The 25,032-nt window shown below is 36.8% G+C and overlaps 2 protein-coding genes across 12 annotated transcripts in view; both read right to left on the bottom strand.

The window, feature by feature from the left end:
* The window catches only part of CEP135 (centrosomal protein 135), a 129,941-nt gene extending 114,498 nt beyond the window's left edge, over window positions 1-15,443 (bottom strand). Inside the window, exons 1-2 of the mRNA XM_058434399.1 lie at window positions 14,812-15,443; window positions 9,883-10,037 (exon numbers count right to left, since the gene is read on the bottom strand). The gene's annotated coding sequence lies outside the window, so the exon portion shown is untranslated. The remainder of the gene's footprint in view (window positions 1-9,882; window positions 10,038-14,811) is intronic.
* Window positions 15,444-15,486: 43 nt separating this feature from the next.
* The window catches only part of EXOC1 (exocyst complex component 1), a 52,347-nt gene continuing 42,801 nt past the window's right edge, over window positions 15,487-25,032 (bottom strand). For 3 of the 11 annotated variants that reach the window (XM_058434426.1, XM_032151445.2, XM_058434411.1), the window contains 4 exons: window positions 24,455-24,638; window positions 21,474-21,673; window positions 18,809-19,003; window positions 15,487-17,053 (listed from right to left, as the gene is read on the bottom strand). In XM_058434426.1, the coding sequence (XP_058290409.1) occupies window positions 16,901-17,053; window positions 18,809-19,003; window positions 21,474-21,673; window positions 24,455-24,638 (732 nt within the window). In that variant the 3' untranslated portion in view covers window positions 15,487-16,900. The remainder of the gene's footprint in view (window positions 17,054-18,808; window positions 19,004-21,473; window positions 21,674-24,454; window positions 24,639-25,032) is intronic. The other 8 variants (XM_032151447.2, XM_058434418.1, XM_058434420.1 and 5 more) reach the window with 5 other exon arrangements.

The raw sequence follows: 25,032 nt of genomic DNA, 5'->3' as shown, positions 1-25,032 counted from the left end.
TTTTTTTTTTGTATTTTTAGTAGAGATGGAGTTTTGCCATGTTGCCCAGGCTGGTCTCAAACTCCTGTGCTTAAGCAATCTGCCTGCCTCGGCCTCCCAAAGTGCTGGGATTACAGGTGTGAGCCACCTTGCCTGGCCTAAATTCTTCAAATACCTAGAATGCTTTTGATTTTCTTCACTGAACTCTGACAGATACAAGTGCTCAAGATAATTTAAATAAAATCCTGGCTTTGACCCTGGGTACCAATCTGGGTTACTACTGTTCTTTTCTTTCTTTCTTTTTTTTTTTTTTTTTTTGAGATGGAGTCTAACTATGTCACCAGGCTGGAGAGCAGTGGTGTGATCTCGGCTCACTGCAACCTCTGACTCCCTGGTTCAAGTGACTCTCCTGCCTCAGCCTCCTGAGTAGCTGGGATTACAGGCACATGCCACCACACCCAGCTAATTTTTGTATTTTTAGTAGTGACGGGGTTCATCATGTTGGCCAGGATGGTCTCCGTCTCCTGACCTCATGAGCCGCCCGCCTTGGCCTCCCAAAGTGCTGCGAATACTGTTCTTTCCTTCATGATCAAGCTTCTGGGAAGAGTGATTCCTTAATACCTAAAGCTTCCTATGCACCTTTGCACTTAATTCTACCACAATCAGGCGTTCTCTCTGCTACTGAAGCACTGATATGCCTTGACCAAGGTCAGCAATGACCAACCAAATGCCAATTTTAGTGGACTCTTTCCATCCTTGTCTTTCTTAACCACTATTGGACACTGTGGATCACACTTTTCTTTCTGGAACCTGTTCTTCTCTTGGTCCCTGTAACACAATCTCTCCCGACTACCTCTTACATCTTTGGTCACTCTTGGTCAACCTCCATTGTGAGCTCCTTATCCTCTCTAAATTTTGGCACTCCCCAGAGTTCCAGCTTCAGAGCTCTTCTCTTCTTAGTATAATACACTGAGCAATCGAATAGACTTCTGTGATTTCTGCTACTGTACCTATGGTAACGACTCTCAAATCTCTACCCCTCTGCTGTGTACAAATCCTTCATGCTCTGGGCACTGGAGACTCCCTCTTCTCTGCCCTTCTGCCTCCAAATATGTTGAATTCTGAAAATGTCTTGCCAGGTGCTTTCATTCTCCCATGCCTTAACTTACATGGCTCTTTCCCCCTTGTTATTTCTCCCCCACACCCAAATTTTCCTTAACTATGAAAACACTTGCTTGTTAGACAATGTTTTCTTAGATACAATACCAAGAGCATACGTTGACAAAAGAAAAAAATAGATGAACTGGGCTCCATCAAAACTAAAATATTTTATGCTACAAACAATAACATCAAAAAAGTGAAAACCTTTTCTGCAGAATAGGAAAAATTTTCCGCAAATTATATATCTGAAGAGGGACCTAAATTCAGGATATGCTGAAGAATGATGACAACTTGATAATAAAGAGATAATCCAAATTTAAAATGGGCAAACGATTTAAATACACATTTCTCTAAAGAAGATATATAAATGGCCAAAAAGCACACCAAAAGATGCTCATCATCATTATTCATCAGAAATGGATAAATCATCCATATGGATAAATCATAATGAGAAACTACTTCACACCTACTAAAATGGCTATAATCCAAAAGACAGATAGTAACAAGTGTTGGCAAGGATGTGGAAAAATCAAAACTCTCACACATGGCTGCTGGGAATGTAAAATAGTACAGCCACTTTGGAAAACAGTTTGGCGGTTCCACAAAAAGTTAAACATAGACTTACCATATGACCCACCAATTCTTTTCCCAGATATATACTCAGGAGAAATAAAAGAGTGCTTCCACACAAAAATGTACTGAAATGTTTAGAGCAGCATAATTCACGGTAGCTAAAAGGCAAAAACAATCCAAATTTCTATCAACTGATGAATGGATGAATAAAACATATGTCCATAAAATGAAATATTATTTGGCAATAAAAGGGAGTGAAGCTCTTGATACATGTCACAACATGGATGAACCTTGAAAATATAATGTTAAGTGAAAGAAGTCAATCAGAAAAAGACTACCTATTGTATGATTCCAGTCATTCATACTAAATATCTAAAATAGGTGAATCTATAAAGAAAGTAGGTTTATGGTTGCTAGGGGTTGCAGGGAAATGGAGGGTGACTTCTAGTGGGTATGGGGTTTTTTGGGGGGTAACAAAATATGTTCTGGAATTAGTGGTGATGGTTGCACAACTCTGCAAATACAATACAAGCCATTGACTGTAAAGGTTACATTTTGTATTTAAGTTGTAATATATGTGAATTATATAGCTCAGCAAAGTTGTTTTTAAAAAATCTCAGCTGGGCACAGCGGCTCGTGCCTGTAATCCCAATACTTTGGGAAGCTGAAATGGGAAGATCACTTGAGCCCAGAAGTTTGAGACCATCTCTAGAAAAAAAAAAAGCCAGGCATGGTGGTGTGCATCTGTAGTCCCAGCTACCCAGGAGGCTGAGGCAGGACGATCACTTAAGCCCAGGAGGTTGAAGCTGCAGTAAGCCAAGATCGTGACACTGTACTCAGCTTTGGCAACAGAGGGAGACCCTGTCAAAATAAAAACAAAAAACAAAAAACAAAAAAAAACTCAGTAGCTTGTCTTTTAAGGCTCAGAATAAACACCATCCCTTCTTATTCACTCAGTTCCTCCCTCAACAAATATGTGCTGCACACCTACTCTTGAGCCAGGCCTCATTGTTCTAGGAAACTATTGAAAGGTGTGGTAGATGGAATTTTCCAAAGATAGCTGCCGCAGTATATATCCCATCCACATGCTCTTTTTACAAAGTGACTGACACTCTCCTTTGAGAGGTAGAGTCTATGTTCCCTCAGTTTGAGGGTATGCAAGGGGCATATCACTTCTCTGACCAATCAAATATGGCAGAAGTGAGGCGATGCGACTTTTGCAGGTAGGTCATAATCTGTGTGTGTGTGTGCGTGTGTATGTGTGTGTGTGCGCGTGCACGTATGAGTGTGTGTGTGTGTCTCTCTCTCCTCTAACACCTTCCCTTGGAACCTAGCCATCACGCTGTAAGAAAGCACAAAGTCTTCATAGAGAAACCATCTGGAGGGGCCTGAAACTCCCAGCCAACAGCCAGTCCTGCAAGAGGAGTGTTCAGATGAGTTCAGTCCCAACCTGAGTTGCATCAACTGAGTTTTCAGACATCATGGAGCAAAGACAAAGCCATCTCTGCTGGGCCCGAATCCTAGTCCACAGAATCCATGAGCAAAACAAAATGGCTGTTTTTCCCCCATTGCAGTTTGGGGTAATTTGTTACATAGCTATAATAACTGGAACAAAAGGATATAAACAAGGAAATTTGTATGATCTGTTCATATTTTAAAATGCCATTTTGGCTCCTATGAGAAGAATAGATTATATGGAGTAGCAGAAAAAAAAAGTATCAAGGCTCCCTAAAATCTCCCAGCTAGAATCCATTCCTCCAACTCATTATGCATACTTCTAGAATATCACCTTTAAATTGATCATACTTATGGGCCTACATCTCTCTCAAGAATCTTAAACTTTAGAGGATAATTTTTTCTCTCTAGGGAAGCTAAAGTAGATCTTGTTTGAAAAATCCTGAAAGGCTTCCTTATGAAAAGAAATTGGCTGGGCGCGGTGGCTCATGCCTCTAATCCCAGCACTTTGGGAGGCTGAGGCGGGGGCGGATCACTTGAGGTCAGAAGTTTGAGACCAGATGACCAACATGGTGAAACCCCGTCTCTACTAAAAATACAAAAAATTAGCCGGGCTTGGTGGCAGGCGACTGTAATCCCAGCTACTCTGAGACAGGAGAATTGCTTGAACACGGGAAGTGGCAGTTGCTGTGAGCCAAGGTCACGCCATTGCGGTTCAGCCTGGGCAATAAGAGCAAAACTCCGTCTCCAAAAAAACAAAAACAAAAACAAAAACAAAAAAATTGTTAAAATAGTTGCCTTCTTAGTCATGTTTGGCCAAATAGAAAACGAACAGAGGCTTCGTGATTTAAGAAAGGCAGCAAACTGATAAAAATCCATTTCTTAATCTTCAGGTGATACTGTGGCCTGGGTGAAGACATCGTATCCTCTGTGTGTAACAGTGATAAGAAGGCTTACCTCGCAGGGTTATTACAAGGCTAATGAAATAACTTTGGCACACTGTTAAAGACTTTGTGGATAATTAAAGCTACACAAAAACCTTGATGAGATTCCCTCTATCCTCAGAAAATGTATGTGTGTGTGATGGTGTAGGGGTGGGTTGGGGGTTGGATAGGAGGCAGCAAGAGAAATGGATTCCTTTCTAGTGCCATCCTTTTCTTGCACCAAGGATATTGTACAATTTCATCCATTCACCCTGGATATTTGAGTTTGAGTTCCCAATCATTGCCAAGAAACACACCATTGATTCATTTATTTTCATTTTTAAAATTTAAGTTATTTACTTATTTATTTTTGAGACAAGGTCTTGCTGTGTTGCTCAGGCTGGAGCACAGTGGTACAGACATGGCTTACTGCAGCTTCAACCTCTTGGACTCAAGTGATCCTCCCACCTCAGCCTCCCAAGTAGCAGGGGCTACAGGCATGCATCACAATGCCCAGCTAATTTTTAAAATTTGTTGTAGAGACAGGGGTCTCGCTACATTGCCTAGGCTGGTCTCAAACTCCTGGGCTCAAGTAATCCTCCTGCCTTGGCTTCCCAAAGTGCTGGAATTACAGGCATGAGCCACAGTGCCCCGGCTCATTTCTTTTTAAAATTGAGTACATATTAGTACTGTGCTAAGCATTTTACAAGCATTATCTGATTTAATGCTTACAGTGAACCTATCATATGAGTGTTAATCCTTACGTTTTACAAATAAAGAAACAGGAGAAAAGACATTAACGGTTAACTTACCTGAATAAAATTATATAGCCAGACAGAGCCAGGATTTAAGCCCAAGTTCTCTCTGACTTAGAGCCTGAGCTCTTAACTCAATGCTATACTGCTATTGATCTTTCATAGATGCTGCCCAATGGATGGGCAACAGTAACTCAAAGATACATAACCCATTTCCTTTATAAAATCTTCCTTGACTTTATCAGACCATAGATACTTCTAGCTCCTCTGAGCTATTGCAACACCTGCTATCTGTGTCATTTGTTTGGCATCTATGATGTACTGTATTGTCTTACATAGTTTATTTATTTTGTTTATATACGTGTTTTATGCTTGTATCAATTGGAGATCTTTGGTTGCAAGCTACAGAAATTGGCTTCAGCTAACTTAAGTGCTTTCTACAACTCCTGCACCCTAGCGTGGAAGAACATTGGGTAATTCACAGAATAAAGGAAAACAGAACCACCTGACCTTGAGGTGGGACAGAAACCAGGACAACTCTTGGGGGTCTTTATAGAATAAACTTATGGGCAGTCTCTTTTGGTATGACCACAGGAAGGATTTAACTCCAACTACCTTCATTCCACCCAGTGTCATTCTGCCCAAGATTCCGATTCCTAGCAGAGTAGTAGAGTGTCCGCCTGGCCCGGTTAGTTTAGTCATACGCCCAGTCCTTGTTGAGAGTGGGACGGTGGTGGATATTCCCACCAGGATCCAGCATTATTCTACTGTGATATAGAATGAGAGACAGTTTGATTTACTTATAGAGTAATTTGAGAGATTTTTTACTTTCTGTTGAAAAGCAATATAATTTTTCAGACAGAAAAATAAACTGTGTATATGTCCAAAGACAAGACTACACAGCCAGAAATTATTTAAAAGACAAGGGATTCTGAGAAGAAGCAGAAAAATCAGAATGCTTAGAATGGTGCCCTAGGGAGAGGCATATCATTCAGGCTTCATCAATAAAAGTCAGAGCCTCCTCCTCTCTTCTACTTGGAGTCCTATTCACTGTGATACATTTCATGGTTTGATCAATCTTACAGCAGATTACTCCTCCTGAATAAATAAATATGGACATGAATTTTTATGAGCACAGGGTAGACATAGTACATTTATAGCTATCATTAATTTAAAGAAAACTTGGTTTATAAATTTCAAGGAAAGTTATCATAAGTAAATTTTAATACTACTTTAAGATTATTTTTATTCATATTAAATTTAAGGCTTCCAAGCGTTCTTAGGAAAGCATGTGGTGTTTTGGATTAAATGTATTCTTCTAGCACTTTAAAATCCTTTTAGAAAGTTCTCCTGGCCTAAGTGCTATAATATTGACTGGTCAATGCTGACCTTGAAGTTGTTGAAGAGCAACAGATATTGGTTTGGTTGCCACTTGGCAAAGCCTGGGGGATAAACTAAAAAGAACTGTTGGCCCACACAAACTATCCAAAGGCTAAATATCTCTCTTAAAATATGGCAAATGCCAGATAAGATAAATTAGAATGAAACAACATACAATTTCTCCCAAATAACCCTCACGTTTTTCTGCACATATAACGATGTGTCATGTACAAGACACAAAAGTACCGTGACTGTGCTTCTCAAGACCCAAAAATGTTAAATAACTTGCCTAATGTTACCCAGTAAATGAGTGTAAAAGTTTGGGCAAGAATTTATTTATCCTATATAATCCATTACTCAGTCAAACTTATATAGGACCCCATAATGCTTAAAGGCAACATCTAGATAACCCTTAAAGAAATTTTAGCCCAATCTTCTAAAATTTTAAATGACTGCGCCCACACTCTACTATTTATATACACATTATTTTTACATATTTGCTGTGAATGCACGCATATCATTCAGTGGTCTACATTTTTCTTTGATCCCTCAATATAAAACCTCCTACCTTTCCCCTCATATTGGACACAAGAAACCAAACTAATACCTCTCATTTCAAAATGCTCACCAGAGCATTTTTACATTCATCCAGTAAGGTTTTTAGTTCATCTTTTCTTCCCAAACAAGGGCACAGCTTCTGTTCTCTATTAGCCCTAAAGTATGAATGGCGCATCACTTTAAAACTAATGTGCTGGTTCATTCAATACAGAAACAACTCATTACTACTCTTGAGTAGTAAAATCAGGCTTATAAAACCATTAATGAAACAAAATACTGTTCTAATCTTCAATAGTGTCTGATATCACATTTCACCTTCTCATTTTAATTGCAATTAGAGTCAGGCTACTGTTGAATATTCTTTTGCCTTTCATAGAATGCTTCTAGGAAAAAAAAAAAGACAAATCACTATGCAGTTATAGGTCTCATACTTTGAGTTGTATGTGGAGATTCTAAAGTGTAATTTTTGAATAACAAGATTTTAAAGTATGATTACTATGTTTAGGAAAATCCTGAGGTAGTATGTATGTATGTATGTATTGATTGATTGATTGATTGAGACAGGGTCTCACTCTGTCACCCAGGTTGGAATGCAGTGGCATGATCACAGCTCACTGTGGCCTTCGTGTCCTGGGCTCAACCGATCCTCCACCTCAGCCTCTTAAGTAGCTGGGATTGTAGGTGTGCACCACCACATCCAGCTAATTCTTTTTTATTTTTTGTAGAGACAAGTTTCCAGTATGTTGCCTAGGCTGGTCTTGAACTCTTGGGCTCAAATGATCTTCCTGCCTTAGCTTCCTAAAATGTTGGGATTACAGGGCGAGCCACTGCTCTCCGTCAGAGATTCTTATTTGGCTGAAGTGGGTTGCAGATATCAGTATTTTTAAACATTTTCCCAGTGATTTTAATATGCAGCAGACCGGGATCCAATGCTTTGTGCCAATTTTGATTCTTCACTTTAGTCTGGGCATGTTCCTGCCTTATAAAAAGCAGAGTTCTCCAGGAGGCGGAGGTTGCAGTGAGCTGAGATAGTGCCACTGCACTCCAGCCTGGGTGACAGAACAAGACTTAAAAAAAGGCAGCGTTCTATTAGTAAGGCAGAGTAGGCAGTCCCCACAGCCCACAGTGTCTAGCAGAGGGCCTTACAGAAGTAGATCTAGAAAATCCTCTTCCCAAAGAGAGCATGTCTAAATTCTACAGGTGATAACGTTCACTTAGTTCCCTTCATGAACTTAATTCAATCCACAGGCATAGGTTGAATTGATACTGCAGTGTGTGCAAGATCCTGTATTGAATGCTGTGTGAAGTAAGAATTAGAGGCAGAGCACAATTTTCTTTACTTTGTGGGCCAACTTCCTGATAACAACTCCTTCACTCAGACCCTAGCATGAATATGTCTTCAACATCTAGTTACTGAGCTCTTGAATTAAGGCAGCATATTAGGCACTGGGCTCAAGCAGGGAACAAAGCGAGCAGAGCCTCCACCCAACTGGAACTGACGTTGGAGAGTATGGCTGTACTTCAGACACTGAAGGCAGTATAAAGAAATAGGAGTTGCCATTTCATCTTTCCATGAATTAACAATGACCTGTTCACTTTTTGTCTTTTTTTTTTTTTTTTTTTTTCTGAGAGAGGGTCCTGCTCTGTCGCCCAGGCTGTAGTGCAGTGGTGCCATTTTGGCTCACTGCAACCTCTACCTCCCAGGCTGAAGTGATCCTCTCACCTTAGCCTCCTGAGTAGTTGTGACTACAGGCATGAGCCATAATTTTTGTATTTTTTGTAGATATGGGGTTTTGCTATGTTGCCCGAGTTGGTCTTAAACTTCTGAGCTCAAAGCGATCCACCCACCTCAGCCACCCAAAGTGTTGGGCTTACAGGCGTGAGCCACGGCACCCAGCTCACTTTTTGTCTTTTTAAACTTAATATTTAGGCTAGGTGCTACAGCTTATGCCTGTCAGTAGGCTGGGTGCTGTGGCTTATGCCTGTCATCCCAGCACTTTGAGAGGCTGAGGTGTGAGGATCTCCTGTGGCCAGGAGTTCAAGACTAGCCTGGGCAACATGGTGAGACCTCATCTCTACAAAAAATTGTTAAAAATTGCCACGTGTGGTGGTGGTGCATCTGTAGTCCCAGCTACTCAGGAGGCTGAGGTGGGAGGATTGCTTGAGACCAGGAGGTTGAAGCTGCAGCGAGCCATGATTGTGCTACTGCACTCCAGTCTGGGAAACACAGCAAGAACTTGCCTCAAAACAAAATCCCCCAAGCCCCCAAAATGTAATATTTATTAAGTACTTACATGTGCTAGATAGATACTAGTAAACAGAACAGTCTTGATCCAAATTATAAACCTTGCAGTCTAAGTGTGGGAGGCAAGATACCGAAGAAATAAAGAGACAAATAAATATATTTCAAATTCAGGTAAATGCCACGAAGGAAAAGAATAGGCCCTTAGGCGGGAATTATGGGGCAACATAATTTAAATTAAAGGATGACAGGAAAAGCTGTTTAAAATTAAATGGAGATAAAGTATAAAATTCAGATCAGAACATATGCCTTCAATTTAACTTCTTCACTACCCTCTCTTCCAGCCAATTAGGCAAAATATGTAACTTCTAGAAAGACCCATCATCTTGTATGAGATCCAGATACGCATGTGAAGCTGACTGAGATGCTGAACACAGAGAAGCCATTCTCACAAGATCATTGGGCAAGCAATATGCTCACAGACTGCTGTTGCTTTGTCTTGCTTATTGTATTCTCCATTGCCTCCTAGAACTCCCTTTTGACACTGCCCTGTAAACTTTATAAAATTAACCAGGGAAGGAGAGGGGAGAAAGGAAAATAAACCAAGTTTGCAGCATATTCAGCATTAACCATGAGGTCAGCTTGCTCTCTGGCCTGCTTCTTCACGGTTGTTTGGTGCCTAGTGTCCTAGAATCACGTAGACCCTGGATTACCATTTTCCTTAACTGCTCTATAGATAACAACTTTCACATTGTGAAATGTTAGTCTTCCCTTGGAAATAGTCCTTCAGGTCCCGCACACTGATCACACTACTGACTCAGCTGATCTGAAGGCCCCTCATGAGGAGTTGACTCACCAAAGAATGTAGTTTTCACATCCTGATGGATCCATCCTCCTTGTCCGACCCCAATTTTCCAACCCCTCACTCTCCATGATCCCCTTAAAAATTCCAGCCTGGAAATTCTCTGGGAGATGGATTTGAGGGTCTCCTCACATCTTCTTGCTCGGCACCTGCAATAATTAATTAATTTTAAAAAAATAGAGACAGGATATTTTTTGCTCTGTCACTCAGGCTGGAATGCAGTGGTGCAATCACAGTTCACTGCAGCCTCAAACTCCTGGGCTCAAGTGATCCTCCTGCCTCAGCCTCCCTAGTAGCCAGGACTATAGGTGCCTACCACCATACCCAGCTAATTTAAAAGAAAACTTTCTAGAGATGGAGTCTCACCATGTTGTCCAAGCTGGTCTCAAACTCCTGGGCTCAAGCAATCCTCCCACCTTGGCCTCCCAAAATGTGGAAATTACAGGCGTGAATCACGTGCCCAGACACCTACAGTCATTAAACTGTGTGTGGCATCTCTGCTCTCTCTGTGTAATTGGTCTGTTACTGCAGCAGGCATATGAGCCTATTGGTCCTATAACACTTTCTCCATCTATATTAATATATTCCTCTTCCCTGTTTCATCTATCCTGCTGCCTTTTGACTTTCTTCCCCCATCCTCTCTCTCTTTTTAAAAAATTTTCCATAAGTTATTGGGGTAGAGGTGGTGTCTGATTACATGAATAAGTTCTTTACTGGTGATTTGTGAGATTTTGGTGTATCCATCGCCCGAGCAGTATGCATTGCACCATGCTTTTAGTCTTTTATCCCTCGCACCTCCCCCTTCCACCCAAGTCCCCAAAGTCCATTGTATCATTCTTATGCCTTTGCATCCTCATAGCTTAACTCCCACATATCAGTGAGAACATACAATGTCTTGTTTTCCATTCCTGAGTTACTTCACTCAGAATAATAGTCTCCAATCTCATCCAGGTCACTGCAAATGCTGTTAATTCATTCCTTTTTATGGCTGACTAGTATTCCTTCATATATATATATCGTACATATGAAGATATATATCATATATATCATATATATGATATATATATCATATATATCATATATATGAGATATATATCATATATATCATATATATGAAGATATATATCATATATATCATATATATGAAGATACATATCATATATATCACATATGAGATATATATCATATATATCATATATCTCATATATATGAAGATATATATCATATATATCATATAATTCATATATATCATATGTATGAAGGATATATATCATATCATTCATATATATCATATGTATGAAGGATATATATCATATAATTCATATATCATATATATGAAGTATATATCATAATTCATATATCATATATATGAAGGATATCTATATCATAGGATTCATATATATCATATATATGAAGGATATCTATATCATAGAATTCATATATATCATATATATGAAGGATATCTATCATAGAATTCATATATATCATATATGAAGGATATCTATCATAGAATTCATATATATCATATATGAAGGATCTATATATCATAGAATTCATATATATCATATATGAAGGATCTATATCATAGAATTCATATATATCATATATATGAAGGATCTATATCATAGAATTCATATATATCATATATATGAAGGATCTATATATCATAGAATTCATATATATCATATATATGAAGGATCTATATATCATAGAATTCATATATATCATATATATGAAGGATCTATATATCATAGAATTCATATATATCATATATATGAAGGATCTATATATCATAGAATTCATATATATCATATATATGAAGGATCTATATATCATAGAATTCATATATATCATATATATGAAGGATCTATATATCATAGAATTCATATATATCATATATATGAAGGATCTATATAACATAGAATTCATATATATCATATATATGAAGGATCTATATATCATATAATTCATATATATCATATATATGAAGGATCTATATATCATATAATTCATATATATCATATATATGAAGGATCTATATATCATATAATTCATATATATCATATATATGAAGGATCTATATATCATAGAATTCATATATATCATATATATGAAGGATCTATATATCATAGAATTCATATATATCATATATATGAAGGATCTATATATCATAGAATTCATATATATCATATATATGAAGGATCTATATATCATAGAATTCATATATATCATATATATGAAGGATATATATATCCTTGGTGCCTAGTGTCATTCAGAGGCACAAATGATGTAACTTTACACTTCAAAGCTTTGCAACTCAAACTGCAGGGGCTAGGGAACAGCAGCATTGATGCTACTTGGGAGTTTGTAAGAAATGCAGAATCTTGGGCCACGTAAAACCTATTGAATCAGAATATGCATTTCAACAAGATTCCCAGTTGTTCAATAAATACAATGAGAAACATTGAAGTAGAGGATCCCAAAGCAGATAGCCATGAGAATTAATAATCTTTCTTTGACACCATTGATATTATACATTTAACTTTCCTGGAAAAGCTATTTTTACTTTCTTAGTACTTTCTCATTTACAAATATTCTCTAAGTTATGATTTTCAACAGTTTGTTTAAAAGTTCTGTGTTCCTCTCTTGTTATCACTTCTAGCAAATAATAGTATAGATCTTTGAGGTTTATAAAACTGTAACTGACAGGAGTTACCCACCACCTTTTAAGTAAGAGCGATATCACCTCATTAAAATTAACCATTGCCTGCTAATGAAGATACCAGACAGTGTTTTGTCCTTAGAGGTGATACATGTTTATATCTGTGTCATCCCTGATATCAATAAAGAAAAGGAAATGTTTGGCACTTTGAGAGGGAGTTTGGTGTTGTGTGGAATATCAGCTCTGTTAATACCTGGCTTGGACCTTGATCAAGGCACTAAAATCTCCTTTGGCCCTAGATCTTATCTATAAATATCTAGGTTTCATTATCTATCAGTAAAGATATATGCATATCCACATATATGAATTTGATTTTAAATATTTAAATCAAGTGTTGAATTGATATAAAATAAGATTTATGACTGGGCATGATGGCTCACGCCTGTAATCCCAACACTTTGGGAGGCTGAGGTGGGCAGATTGCTTCAGGCCAGGAGTCTGAGACCAGCTTGGGCAACATAGCAAAACCCCTTCTTTAAAAAAAAAAAAAAAAAAAAAAAAAATTAGCAGGGCATGGTGGCATGCACCTGTAGTCACAGCTACTTGGGAGGCTGAGGTGGGAGGATTGCTTGGGCCCAGGAGGTTGAGGCTGCAGCAAGTCGTGATCATGCCACTGTACTCCAGCTTGGGCGACAGAGCAAGACCCTGTCTCAAAAAAAAAAAAATTATAAACTATATGTAGGATACAAAGTGTCAGGATACAAAAAATCTGTGTATGCACTGTCCAGTTTAAGAATATTCTAATATCCCTTTAAAATCCTGTATGTTCCTGCCAGACACCATCCCCTTCCTTTCCTGCTCCTCCAATCACTCCAGAATTTTATCATTCTCTTTTCTTTAGTTTTACATTTGTAATTCCAAACCACATATTATTTAATCTTAAAGGTTTTTGAACTTTTGTATTAATAGGATCATACTGCATGTGTTTTGTGATTTACTTTTTTCATCTGACATTATTTTCCTGTCATTAATGTACATTGTTTGTATAGCAGAAATTTACTTTCATTTTCACTACTGTATTGGTATTCTATTGAATGAATATATACCTCAATCTATCCATTCTACTATTATGGACATACGGGTTATTTGCACTTTTTTGTTATAACAAACCAAAGTAGTGATGGGAACTTTCATTAGACTTTGTATTAGTTTGGTGCAAAAGTAATTGCAGTTTTTGCCATTACTTTTAATGGCAATGACTTTTGCACCAACCTAATATTAATTCATAATACATGAGTTTCTTTGTGGCAGTGGTTCTCAATCCTTAGAGTACCAGAATTAGTGGGAAGCTTTTAAAAACCACAGATGCTTGGGCTCCACTCTGGACCAATGGAAATGTAATGTCTGGAGGTGGGGCCCAGGCACATGTATTTAGAAGCACATAGGTTATTCTAATGTGTAAAGCAGGAAAGGAAGGGGAGAGTACCTGGCAGAGACATACAGGATTTTGAGATCTATTCCTTTGGGGCACACACCTAAGACTGGAATTACTGAGTCACAGGTGACACGCATCTTTACTAGATAATGTCAGATGGTTTAAGTGATTGTAGAAGCATTTGTTTTGATGGCTCCACATCCTTTTGAATTCACATTTCCTTGATAACAAATAAAGGTGAACACTTCATATGTTTATTAGCCATTCTGTTTCCTTCGTCTGTGAAATGCCTTTTTAAGTTTTTTGGGTTTTTTTGTTCTATTTTTTTTTTTTTTAAACTGATTTTTGGGAGCTTAAAAATAGGCTTTGGATGCTGATTGTTTTGTGACACGTTGCAGTTATATTCTCTCAATTTGTGGATTGTTATTTCACTTTCATCAAAAGACCGTTAAGTTCTTATTTTTAATATAGTCAAATCTATTAACTTTTTCCAATTTGCAATTCTGTGTCTTTTTAAACAAAATCCTTCTCTGTCGAGGCAAAAAAGATATTTTCTTACACTGTCTTTGAAAAGTTCTATAGTTTTTGCCTTTCACATTTAGGTATTCAGTCCAAGTGGAATTCATTTTGTGTGTGGTGTGAGACAGGTGTTGTATTTTCACCTTTTCTCTTACGGACTACCAAATGTCTCAGTGCCATTTATTCCAAGTCTATCGTTTCCCCACTGACTTGCCATGCCACACGGGTAATAAAGAGTCCATATTTTTATGGTTCTGTTTCTGGGCTCTCAGTTTCGTTCCACTGGTCTACTTATTTATCTTCGTACCAATAAAATGCTGCTTTAATTATAATTCTTGATAAGGAAACTCCTTCCAGCTTCCAAGGGGAGTATTGGCTGTTAGTCTTCTGATCTTTCATATAAATTTTAGAATCAGCTTGTCAAGTCCTACAGAAACAAAACCAAGCAAAGACAGTTGTGATTTTGACTGGAACTGTGCTGAATCTTTAAACTTGAAAGTAACTGCCAGCTGGTGCAGTGCCTCACACCTGTAATCCTAGTGCTTTGGGAGGCTGAGGCAGAAGGATCACTTTAACACAGGAGTTTGAGATCAGCCTGAGCAACATAGTGAGACCCCATTTCTACAAAAAATAAAATTAGCCAGATGTGATGGTGCACATCTGTAGTCTCAGCTACTTGGGAGGCTGAAGCAGAAGGCTCACTTGAACCCAGGAGTTTGAGATCAGCCTGAGCAACACAGTGAGACCCCATTCCTACAGAAAATAAAATTAGCCAGATGTGGGGGTGCACATCTGTAGTCTCAGCTACTTGGGAGGCTGAGGTGGGAGGATCACTTGAGCCCAGGAGATAGAGGCTGCTGTGAGCTATCATCACACCACTGCACTCCAGCCTGGGTAACAGAGCTGAGAGATCCTCCCTCAAAAAAAAAAAAAAAAAAAAAAGGACTGCCATTTCTACTTTAGTATGTGTGTTCTTATCTGGAAACATTAAATACTTCTTATTTTGTTCTTCTTTAGTATCTTTCAGTAGTTATAATTTCTCCATAAATGTCTTATACATCTCGTATTAGCTTGGGCTGCCAATTTATTTTCTCAGTTTTGGAGGCTGGAAGTCTGAGATCACGGTGCCAGCATGGTCAGGTTCTGGTGAGGGCTCTCTTCCTGGTTTGCAGACAGCTGCCTTCTCATTGTGCCCTCCCATGGCAGAGGGAGAGTGAGCTCTGCTGTCTCTTCCTCTCCTTACAAGGGCATTGAGTCTATTGGATCAGGGTTCCCACTCTTCTGACCTCATTTAAACTTAATCATCTCCTTAAAGACCCTATCTCCAATATAGCCACATGGGGGGTTAGGGCATCAACATAAAATGTTAGTAGGGCCACAATTCAGGATATAGCACATCTTTTGTTAGAGTTAGTCCTAAATACTAAACATCTTCAATATTATTATTTTTCTTTTATTATTATTTTTTTAAGTGAGAGTGTCTTGCTATGTTGCCCAGGATGGAGTACAGTGGCACAATCACAACTCACTCAAACTCTTGGGCTGGAGCAATCCTCCTGCCTCAGCTTCTCAAGTGGCTTAGATTATAGGCATGTGCCACCACAAAAAATTGTGTTTCTATGGAGACAGGGTCTCACTGTGTTGCCCAGGCTAGTCTCAAATTTCTGGCCTCAATCAGTCCTCCCTCCTTGGCCTCCTAGAGTGCTGGAATTACAGGCATGAGCCACTGCACCCAGCTTACTTTACTTATTATTAAACTTTAAGTGTTTTGTGGTATATAAACTTGCAATTAATTTTTATACATGGATTTTGTAAGAACTTGCTTTAATACAGAAGACAGCATATAATAGACCTAAAAATATTATCAAATGTCAACTTTTTTGAAAATTTATTTCACATTTATTACTACAGTCACATAATTCTCAAAAATCTAAGTTCACGAATGATCATCACATGAGCCCTCTTCTCCACATACACATTTGTTAGTGTGAAAAAACAATTTTGTACAGTATTTTAGTAGTTACATGATTAGCAAGCAACAGAGAAGTAGGGAAAGCTGAAGAACTCCAAATGCATTGCTCATAGGACAACCACTCAAACACAAGCAGCTAGGCAATAAAGGAAAATTTCCCATCCAGTCATTGAGAAATGCTAAAGGCATTTTATGATGACATGAATGCTTAAGTTAGTATGCAACCTATAGGGCAAATAAAACTGCTATATAGGTTGGTAATTTTGCATTTAAATATTTGTAGTATGGTACTACCCATTTATCTAACATTTAATAATACATAAAATTTTAAGTCTGGGTTCTCAAAACAGTTGCTTGGTATTCTGGTATAGTGTCTGGTATACTCAAATGCTTCATTCAGTTATCTTTTCTTCTTTCACAAGGTTTAGTGGGACTGTGCAATGCTGGAACAATAATCCAGAATGTCCTGAATAGTGAATTCCATTGTAACACCAGATCCAGGATAACAGCGAGCTATCAAACCTTCAAAGTGCTTATACTGGCGTATAAATTCATCTTGCATGGAGTGCCACACCACCTATTATTTAAAAAAAAAAGTCATTAGGCTATGAATGGAAATAATATGTAATCTAGTATGCAGAAATAATGCCAAGGCATATTCTAAGAATTTGGGTAGTATAGTAGCTAAGAACATGCATTCTGGAACCAGAATCCTAGTCACTTTTACCTACAAGATTTGTGACCTTCGGTATATGACATCACTGCTCTATGCCTCAAGTTCCTCATCTATAAACCAAGATAATAATAAGACCTTCCTCATAATGCTGTGAATTAAATAAGAAATGTACATAAAGTGCTTAGAACTGTGTTTGACACAAGTAAGCACTCATGACATTTTAGCTATTATCTTATATACTCCAATATGCAACACAGATGTGGATATGCACAATTATGTATAGAACTAAGACTAGTGATTACATAAAATGTAATGCTTTAATTTCATTTCCTGTAACATTTAAAATTTTCTTTATCTAAAATTGTTGATGCAAAACATTGCTTGATGCCTTGGAGGACAGCAAAATGAGTCAGACCCATTATCTGCAATCATGTGATTTACAATCTAACAGTGGAGGCTAATATGTAGACAACTACCAAGACACAATGTGATACACACATTGACATAATGGCTTAAATAGATTACATTAATTGAAGCTTACTCTTTATCAGCACAGTACAAAGCACTTTATGAATATATTATAGTATTAAGTCTCATGATGACCTGGTGAGGGTGGGTATTATGATCATCTTCCCTATTTGACAGCTGAGGGAATGTATTCTTCCAAGATTTTTTCTTGTAAATCTTAAATCTCATAAATCCTAAATTCCTGCCAACTTAAGATCAATTGCTATTCCCTAAGCAGTGTTAATGCTTTTTACTTTTCATCGTTTAGCCCATATTATTTCTTTCTAGAATGCTACTCCCTCCATCCCCACTTTGCCTGTTCAAGTACATCTGACTTTCAGAGGTTAAAACAAACAATGCAATATCTCTCAGGAAGTCTTCCATGATGTTGAAATCAGAATTACTCTCACTCATATCTGGGCCTTCAATATGGTTTATAAAGAATAATGGCCTCATTTGGGCTTTAAATCTGGCTCCACTACCCATTAGTTATGGGAACTTGGTCCTATTACTCCACCTCTCTAAGCTGATTTTCTTTCTTTCTTCTTTTTTTTTTTTTTGAGACATGGCCTCACTCTGTTGTCTAGGCCGGAGTGCAGTGGTAGGATCATAGTTCACTGGAGCCTCAATCTCCTGGGCTCAAGTGATCCACCTGCCTCAGCTTCCCGAGTAGCTGGGACTACAGGCACGTGCCACCATGCCCAGCTAATTTTTTTAATTTTTAGTAGAGACAAGGTCTTGCTATGTTGCCCAATACAGTGGCTACTATACAAGAGAGGTATTGTTTCCACTTTTCAAATAAGGAAACTAAGGCTCAGAGAGGTTAAGTAACTTCCCAAAGTCACACAGCTTAATCTGGAGCCAGATTATGAACCCATTTCTAATTCCAACCACTCAACCAACCAACCAACCAAAGAAAAACAAACTTAATGCCTCACCATAATAAAGTAGAAATACGAAATAAGCAGAAATAGCCATATATGCTTATATAAACAGTATTCCTTTCTTCCTCACAATTCATTAATCTGGTCTGTACTCTAATGGAACTCTCTTCCTGCTCTAGATCTGTAGCATTTCTAGAAAAATATTTAAAGAAAAGCAGTATATGTATGGATCTTCAAGTCAGATGGTCAAAAGAACTAAGCATACCTGAAGTAAGTTCTCTTCTTCACATAAATGTTTATCAACTTTCTTGTAGAGGTTATCTAGACCTTTTTTTACTTCCTTTCCAGGGTACTCCTTAATGACTTTACGAAGTTCTTGTTTGTTAAATGCAAGTTGGTAACTTACTTCCTCCTCCCTTATGCCCTGTGCCACACGAGCTTCAACACCTTCAAAGAAATGCTTCAAGGAAATGAAAAGAAACAATGGCTAAGATCTGCTTTCATTATTATTTACATTAAAAAAAAATCTGATTACAAAGTAGTGTATAATCACCATGCAAAAATCAGTGTGTGAAAGTATAAACAATAAAATAACAATCACCTATTAACACACTTCTGAGATGAGCATTGTTAATACTGTAGAGTTCCTTCTAATCTTTTGATGTGTGAATACATACATGAGATTAAAATTTCATGTCACACTTTACATTTAATATTGTTTTTTCCTAAATATAAATTTTAATCGCTGCATAACATCTCATACAATGACTGAACCACAATTATTATTCATTCCTCTAGTACTAGATATTTAACATCCCTCTCCCTCTTCTTTTTTTGGACTTGGCAAATCTAGTGAGACTTTAGAAAATCTACTATAAATATATTTGTCATAAACTTTTTTTGTATATAAGTATTTACCCACCTTACTGATTAAATTTCCAGGACTATAATTACTCTATTGAAGAGCATAACTTTAAGTATTTGAAAGATTCTTCAGTATATATACAAACTGCTTCCTAGGAAAGCTCAACCAATTTATATTTCTGTCAACAGTGTATGAGGTTGCTACTTCACTATACCAAAGTAAGCATTAATGACAATTTAAAACAATAGTTGCCAGAGTGGAAAAAGTTTGTCGTTTTATTTTATAATTCTTTGGCTATAAATAAGGTTAACCTGCTTTCATATATTTAGTAGTGATTCAGCCCCTTGCCCCCTTTATAAATTGGGGTCTTAGTGCTTTTCTTATTGATTTTAGTAAGATCTTTTATATTAAATATACTGACTCTGTTATATTATTATAAATATTATTCCCAGGTCTTCTTTTATATATATACTTTTATTGACTGGCATAACTGTATTTGAGCACGATACAAAGAATTAATGCTGACAAACCCCATTCCCTTTCATTACTTTTTTCTAAAATTTTCTTAGTGATTATTTATTCATTAAATTATCATTCTTTGATAAGTTATTCTTAGTGCTTTAAAAATTTTGTTTTTATATAAGCTCTTAATTGGTAGACAGGAAATACATGGTTTTTCAGTGTATTTGCTTTAAATTCTGTCACTTGATCAACACCAGTAATTTCAACATATCATATACAGGCAGTGATAATCTTGTCTCTCTCTTCCATATCTCTCATTTATGTTTCAGGTCTTGTTGAACTGGCTAGCGCTTCAACAACAATGCTAAATAATAAAGGATCTAACAATATTTCTGCTTTAAATTGATTTCAGAGGGAATGTCTTTACTGTTGCAGTTAAGTATCATGTAAGCTTTAGGCCTGAGATAGATCTTTTATCCAATTAAAGGAGTATTTGTCTGTTCTTAAGTTTTATAAGCAAGTAGTTCTGCATTTGATTAAATGTCTTTCAAGTATTTCTTTGAATTGTTGACAGCAGATACATATTCTTTTGTTTTGTTTTGTTTTGAGACTGAGTCTCGCTCTGTCGCCCAGGCTGGAGCACAGTGGTGTGATCTCCACTCATTGCAACCACCGCCTCCTGGGTTCAAGTGATTCTCCTGCCTCAGCCTCCCGAGTAGCTAGGACTACAGGCGCGTGCCACCACGCCCAGTTAATTTTTTAAATATTTTTAGTAGAGACGGGGTTTCACCTTGTTAGCCAGGATGGTCTCGATCTTCTGACCTCGTGATCCGCCTGCCTTGGCCTCCCAAAGTGCTGGGATTACAGGTGTGAGTCACCGCACTATTTTACTTTAACTTCAAGTTAAGAACTTATAAAAGGTAACTATATTGTAGACAGTTAGTTTAAAAGGTTCATTTAAGCTTTCACTATGTTGTAAAGTTCCCTAAAATCATCATTCCTTAACTTTAATTAACAGACTTACTCTGGGAAATGACTCAAGTAAGGAAAGAAAAAGAAGGGAAAGAAAAGTAAAAGGCAATGTAGAAAGCAATTTTTGGTTTTTCTTTTATCTTGATAATATTTTTGAAATTTCCACCTAGACATTGTAAACTTGGTCATTTATAAGGTAAGAAATGGGAAAGAGTAACGGCAAAGCCTAATCTAGGTTCATCCCCCAGCTTTGTAATTTATAAGCTATTATGATGTCGGGCAAGTTTTTTTACTTTCAGTTTCTTCATTTGTGAAATGGGGATAATATTATCTTAGCTTACACATCATTGTTTATAAGAATTAAAAGAAATAATGCATAAGTAATAGAATAATATTAGTAAAATTATCATTAAAATATAGTAGATAAATAATGTATAAAAATAATGTACAGAAAGAAGAAATAAAATATATAGCATCTAGCAGTGTCTGGCACGCTGGCAGCTTCAATAACTGAGTCCCCTTTGCACCAACACATGAGAAAATTTAAGATAAATGTCTGCAGGTTATTCATATGCAAACTTACGTGTATAGGTTCAAAAGTAGGAAAAATACTGAATGAAAATATATTTACATTTAGTTTTTCAAGAGGTTGTCCTAAAGAGTAAATGACATAAGACTGAAGGTGATCTGTGTATTTTTGTTTGGCTTCTTTTTTTTCTGCTTCTAGACATGAGATTTTCAATCGAGAAAGAGTTGCAAAAATATGGTGAAAGTTTTCCATCATAACCACATCCCTGGGGGTCTTCTGGCTTTCATTTGCTACTTTCTCCACTAAAACCGAAACAGAAAAAATAAAATAACATCTCTGAGTATGACCATATTTAGCTATAAACATTTATATGATTAATTTTTTTTCATTTGTAAGTTTAAGAATTAAGCACATTTCTGGACTTAATAAAATATATTGTAATGGGAGTCTTCAGGTCTACCTAATCATAATAAAAAGTCATCCTAAAACAGTCCCACGTGTATATGGAAATTCAGTATATAATAAAAGTAGCTTTTCAAATCAATGGAGAAATGATGAATTATTCAAAATGTGTTAGGACAACCGGCTGGACCATTTTAATATATGAAATTTAGGTTCCTACTTTACATCTTGCAGCCAAATTCTAAATTGCTAAATAATTTAAAATGTAAAAAGCAAACAAATTAATACAATCGTAAGTACTAAAGAAAATATAACTAATTGAAAAATAATAATTTTGTGATAGTGTGACCTTGCTAAGAATGGCCCAAAATTTAGAAGACTGTTAAGGGGGAAAGATGAATAAATTGGACATAAAATTTGAAAATTCATGTAAAGACACCATACACAAAATCAATGAAATGCAAAATAAAATAGTGAGATAATGTATAGCCTATCAGGTTGACAAAGAATAAAAAAAATTGGTAATACCTAGTAATACCGAGCATTGGTACAGCTGTAATGCAACTGCTCATAGCACTAGACTGACATAAGCTTTCTGTATCACAATTTGGGAAGAGACTTGAGATACATAAACCCTTTGACCCAGTAATTCCATTTCTAGTAATTTACCCTAAAGAAATTATTTGACAAGTATACAAAGATATATAAACTAAAAAAATCCTAAATGTTTATTAATAGAAGATTTGGTAAATGGATAATGACATATGGATGACTATACAATCGTTAAAAATGATTATGTTTATCTATATTAACTGACAAAGAAAGATACTAAGATTATATAGAGTTCAGCAGCTTCGAAAATAGTGTGTCAGGTATGATAACACTTTTATATTAAAGAAAACACACACACACAATATGCCCATATATAGAAGACAGGGACAGGGAATTTAAAAGTTTGGAAGAATAAAAATTTAACATTATCTCTGTACAATAAGATTAAAAATGATCTTTACTTTCTTCTTGATTTGAAAATTCTATTTGCTGATTTTTGGGGATAAATAGTTATTTATGTTTCAGGTCTTGTACTGGCTAGCACTTCAATAACAAGGCTAAATAATAAAGGATCTAACAATATTTCTGCTTTAAATTGATTTCAGAGGGAATGTCTCTACTGTTGCAGTTAAGTATCATGTAAGCTTTAGGCCTGAGATCGATTTTTTATCCAATTAAAGGAATATCTCTCTGTTCTTAAGTTTTATAACTTTTAGTTTCTTTATAAATGAATTCATTCATTTATAAAGAATGAATAATGAATTCATTCATTCATTTATTATTTATTTTTAAGACAGGGTCTGGCTTTGTCATCCAGGCTAGAGTGCAGTAGCATGAACAAGGCTCACTGCAGCCTTGACCTCCTGAGCTCAAATGATTCTCCTGCCTCAGCCTCCTGTGTAGCTGAAACTCAGGGACACACCACCATGTCTGGCAAATTTTTAAAAATTTTTTTGTAGAGACAAGGCCTCACTATGATGCCCAGGCTGGTCTTGAACTCCTGGGCTCAAGTGATCCCCCAACTGGTCCTTCCAAAGTGCTGCAATTACAGGTGTGGGCCACTGTTCCTAGCCACATTACTTTAGAATCAGATAAAGCAAAGCTACTTTGAATTTTAAAAGAAAAAATCAAGGCTGGATACGGTGGCTCATGCCTGTAATCCCAGCACTTTCGGAGGCCAAGGTGGGCAGATCACTTGAGGTCAAGAGTTTGAGACAAGTCTGGCCAACATGGTGAAACCCCGTCTCTATTAAAAATACAAAAATTAGCCAGGTGATGATGCCTGCCTATAATCCCAGCTACTTAGGAGACTGAGGCAGGAGAATTGCTTGAACTTGGGAGGTGAAGGTTGCAGTGAGCCGAGATTATGCCACTGCACTCCAACCTGGGCAACAATTGGTGAGATGATTCCATTTTCTATCAATTTTTTAGCTTTTACAATTCCTGAATATATGCAATCAGATAATTTATTTCAGATGAAATGACATGTCCAGACTTTTCTGTAACTTAATTGTGGGATCTGACACAGGAAGAAAGCAAATTACAGCATTTCAGCACTAATTTCTCTTTTATTTTAGTACTAATTTCCTTGTATAATAGATATGAAAAACTGAGGCCTAAATAAGTGAATTGATTTCCTTAAGGTTACACACACATCACAGCCCATCCTCTCTAGAAGACCACTTGTTAAAATGCAAATGTAATCTGGAAGGTCATGTTCTTGTGTTTAAAAAATGATTTTCTACAAAAAATTAGCAGGGCGTGGTGGGGTGCACTTGTAGTCCCAGCTACTTGGGAGGGTGAGGTAGGAGGATCGTTTGAGCCTGGGAGGTGGAGGTTGCAGTGAGCCAAGATCATGCCACCGCACTCCAGCCTGGGCGACAGAGTGAGGCCCATCTTAAAAAAAAAAAAAAAAAAGATTTTCAATTTTGCATAGTCATAAGCCCACATAAACCCTAAAATGTAAGTGGTTCATAATGAATACGAATAGGTTTTATTTTTCAAATTCAAGAAATCTTTAATGTTGGAAAACCTAAAAAAAACTATAAGATATACAAAATAATGAACCTATCTGTTCCCGACTTCTTAGTTACCAGAAATAAAAACAATAGAACATAACAAAAGCTTACCATTAACAAACACTCCTCTGATAAGTTTGGTGTATGCTTTATCTAGGTCTCCACGACGCTCAGCATTTTTGAAGATTGATTCTGCAAGTCCAGCAAATTCTTCAAATTCAGCAACAAATGGAAGAATTCCGACTTTACTCTTCTTTGAGATCTTTACTTCTTCCATTTGCCTTATTTGGTTACTCTAAAGTTAGGCAGAGAGCAAGGGAGATAAATAACCAAGCAACTTTAAAACTACATATAATCATAACAAAATATATAGATGGAGATATAGATATATACATAGATATCATAGAGGCAGGATATTACGTGGTACCTAGAACACTTTGGATGCTTACTAATTGAAGATGAATCACAACAAGGATAACTAAGAAAAACTAATTCTATAGATAATAAAACCATTTTACAGTAAATTTAAGAAAATCAAAATAATACAGATTATTTAAAACCAACTATAAGCTGGGGACGGTGGCTCATGCCTGTAATCCCAGCACTTTGGGAGACCAAGGTGGGTGGATTGCTTGAGGCCAAGAGTTCAAGACCAGCCTGGCCATTTTCGTCTCTACAAAAAATACAAA

Source organism: Hylobates moloch, unplaced genomic scaffold, assembly GCF_009828535.3.
Source record: "Hylobates moloch isolate HMO894 unplaced genomic scaffold, HMol_V3 SCAFFOLD_2, whole genome shotgun sequence".
Taxonomy (NCBI): domain Eukaryota; kingdom Metazoa; phylum Chordata; class Mammalia; order Primates; family Hylobatidae; genus Hylobates; species Hylobates moloch.
This window is presented reverse-complemented; position numbering and strand designations above follow the sequence as displayed.